This window comes from Corapipo altera, unplaced genomic scaffold, assembly GCF_003945725.1.
Source record: "Corapipo altera isolate COAL_440 unplaced genomic scaffold, ASM394572v1 107b, whole genome shotgun sequence".
Classification (NCBI taxonomy): domain Eukaryota; kingdom Metazoa; phylum Chordata; class Aves; order Passeriformes; family Pipridae; genus Corapipo; species Corapipo altera.
Genome location: NW_020884951.1, coordinates 1,622,402 through 1,625,575, shown reverse-complemented (window position 1 = coordinate 1,625,575; position 3,174 = coordinate 1,622,402). Strand labels below are relative to the sequence as shown.

General features: G+C 56.0%; 1 protein-coding gene across 1 annotated transcript in view; it reads left to right on the top strand.

The window, feature by feature from the left end:
- The window catches only part of LOC113956485 (protein Wnt-11b-like), a 3,649-nt gene extending 1,133 nt beyond the window's left edge, over positions 1-2,516 (top strand). Inside the window, exons 4-5 of the mRNA XM_027663135.1 lie at positions 733-1,025; positions 1,342-2,516. Of these exons, the coding sequence (XP_027518936.1) occupies positions 733-1,025; positions 1,342-1,516 (468 nt within the window). The 3' untranslated portion in view covers positions 1,517-2,516. The remainder of the gene's footprint in view (positions 1-732; positions 1,026-1,341) is intronic.
- Positions 2,517-3,174: the final 658 nt, after the last annotated feature.

Here is a 3,174-nt window from a genome sequence, read left to right as displayed (position 1 = left end):
GGTGCTGCACTCCGGGATGGTGGGTGTGGGATCACTGGGGTGCTGCAGTCCAGGATGGTGGGTATAGAGCCCACCAGGACTACACAGTGGGTCAGACAGTGGGTGTGGAGCCCACTGGGACTCTGCAGTCCAGGATGATGGGTATGGAACCCCCTGGGAATGCTGGAGCCCAGACTAGTGGGTATGGATGCCCCAGAACTGCTGCAGCCCAGCACACCTTAGAGCAGCCCAGAGCGGGGGCAGAGGTGCCCAATTTAGGGTGTCAGACTCCAGCCAGGCTGTTGGGGTGTTGTCTGAACATCGAGAGGCAACTAAATGGTTAAAAAGTGTCTTTGCAGACACCCCCCACTGCTGCCCACCCCAGACATCCTGCACCCCTTCCACAACCAGCACAAGACATCTCCCACTTCACATCAGTACTCCCAGTGCTTCTTTCCACCCTCCTCACTGGAAGCAGAGGCTCCCCAGCCCATCTGGGTTTTGTGCTTTCATGCCCTCCTGTTCCCCAGCCCCAGTGCCAGCTCCCACAGGTAGTTCCTTAAGGATCAGGTTCTTATCAGAAGGGATTAAAGGAGGGCTGAGCCCCTGACTGCCCCATTATATTAATTTAAATGTGGCAATAAGGAGCGGAGCTCTTTTATCTCTTTAAATTTGCCATGGATGCCCTTGCAAGTCAATCCACGGGGTGGGTACCAGGAGAAAGCAAACTCCCCTATTTTCCTCTCCCTGCAGGTGCTGAGTGACTCCCTGGATACCAAGTGTAAATGCCACGGTGTTTCAGGCTCCTGTTCAGTGAAGACCTGCTGGAAGGGACTGTCAAGCCTGGATGAAATTGCCTCTGACCTCAAGTCCAAGTACCTGGCAGCCATCAAGGTGTCCCACCGGCTCGTAGGGCCCAGGAAGCAGCTGATAGCCAAGGATACGGATGCCAGGCCAGTGACAGAGACAGATCTGGTTTATCTCATCAACTCTCCTGACTACTGCACCCCAAATCTCCAGCTGGGGTCTCTGGGGACACAGGACAGGTAATAAGCTCTAATTTCATGACTGTCTGTACTGTTGGGTTTGAGAGCAGGTCCTGGGAAGTGGTGTGGGTGGGCTGAGCACAGGTTGCCCAGAAAAGCTGTGGCTGCCCCATCCCTGGAAGTGTCCAGGGCCAGGTTAGATGGGACTTGGAACAACTTGGGCTAGTGGGAGGTGTCCCTGCCTATAGCAGGGGGTGGGACTGGATGAGCATTAAGGTCCCTCCCAACCCAAACCATTCCATGGCTCTGTGGTCCCGCTGTGGTCAGGACAGCCTGGGTGGGCAGGTCCCCCAGCTCAGCACCCTCCTCTCCACAGGCAGTGCAACAAGAGCTCGGTGGGCAGTGCCAGCTGTGCCCTGCTGTGCTGTGGCCGCGGGTACAACACGTACACGGAGGAGGTGGAGGAGCGGTGCCACTGCCGCTACCGCTGGTGCTGCTCCGTCGTGTGCAGGAGCTGCCGGCGCAGGGTGGAGAGACACGTCTGCAAATAACAGCCCAGGGCTCTGCTGGTGCCCTTTAGGAACAGCTGGAGACCCAACACCCATCCCAGGGGGTGCTCCGAGCGAGGAGGGGGCTGTGCAGGAAGCCTGGCCTCTCACATTGCCATGGAAAACCTCACCCTGAGAGATTCCGGGAAGCCTCCTGTCCCTTCCAATGCGAAGCTGAGGGCAGGACAAAGGGCTGCCCTCCTGCAGCTGGGTAGTGTCCAGCCCTGCCTCCAGCTGGGACCAGCCATTGATCACTCCACAGGAACAGCCCCTCTCTCCGGTGTGAATGGGGACCCTGGGCTGCCATTGTCCCTTTTCAGGAGGTTCTGACAGCCAGGAGTGATGGATGGGAAGGGGGCAGAGTTATCCGCTGGGAGAAGGCTGGAGGGACAGAAAGCTGCTTCGGATCAGGGGATCATGGGCAGCTCCTCTGGGGACAATTATGCCATGGGCTCACCCAACACCACTGGATGTTCCTCCTCTGGAGCAAACACTGGTCCAGGGCCACTTGCAGCATCAGAATAAAGACCAGGCTTGGACACAGACAGAACCAGTCATTGCTCCAGGAGCCAGGACTAATCAATCCTCCCCAAGACCTGCATGGACATGGCTGCTGCTCTCATTGGTGGCAGACAGACCAGGGACAGGAGAGGTCCTGGAGGCTGCCAAAACAGGGCAAAACTGCTCCTGCCAGCTGTGGGTGTGGGTTACCAACACTGCCATGGCACCACTGGAGCTTCTGCCCTCTGGGTTCCTCTTGGAGGTGGAAGCCCACTCAATGCATGGAATCCTCATGGCTTGTCCTTCCTGCCATTTCTCTTGGACCACTGAGGTCTTTAGCCCACTCTTTCCACTCCCTCAGGACCAGGTGTGCTGGAAGTCTGGCCTGGAGAGGGGACATGACTCTGGGGTCCTGGGGAAGCAAGAATGAACCTTTAGTCTCTGTACTTCCTTTAAGTGGGATTCTGGTGTGTGTTTTTTAAATAAATGCATTATATCCTAACTCTCTATGGTTTGTTTTGTAGGACAACCTCCTTCCTCCATCTCCCTCTCAGCTGGCCCAGAGAAAGTGAGGGCGTAAGGAGGGCACAAAGCCCTGTGTCCATACAGCCCTGTATCCTTACTTTTCCTTACAGGTATCTGAGGACCAGTGCACTTTTAACTCTTTCTGCTGCTCACTGCCCCAGATTTGTCTGTAACTGCAGGTACCCACGAGTCTCAGCTCCTGCTCACACATGGAAGGTTTTATCACCAGCCAGCAAAGAATCTGCCTTCCTGGGATTCAGGGCTGGTGGCTGGAAACAGAGGCAGTCCAGGATTGTTTTCTGATCCTTGGGAATGTGAGTTGGACTAGCCAAGTGTGTGTGTGAATAGTGAGGAGTTGGGAGCCAGGGCTGGGGGCTCTGGTGGCCCCCATTTCCTCAGTGAGGAATCTGGCCAAGCGCTTGGATGGGATATGAGATTCCTGTTCGTGCAGCCCTTGGAGAGAAAGGATGAGTCCAAATACACAGGTGCTGTGGAGACCCCACAGGTAAAAGGGCTGGGAATCCTCGGGTGATTTCCCGCAGCTCACACCAGGACCTGGTGTGCTCCTGCTTTATTTGTGCTTCCCACTGAATGGAGTTGGCAGCGCTCAGCCTGAGTCCAGCTGGACGATTACT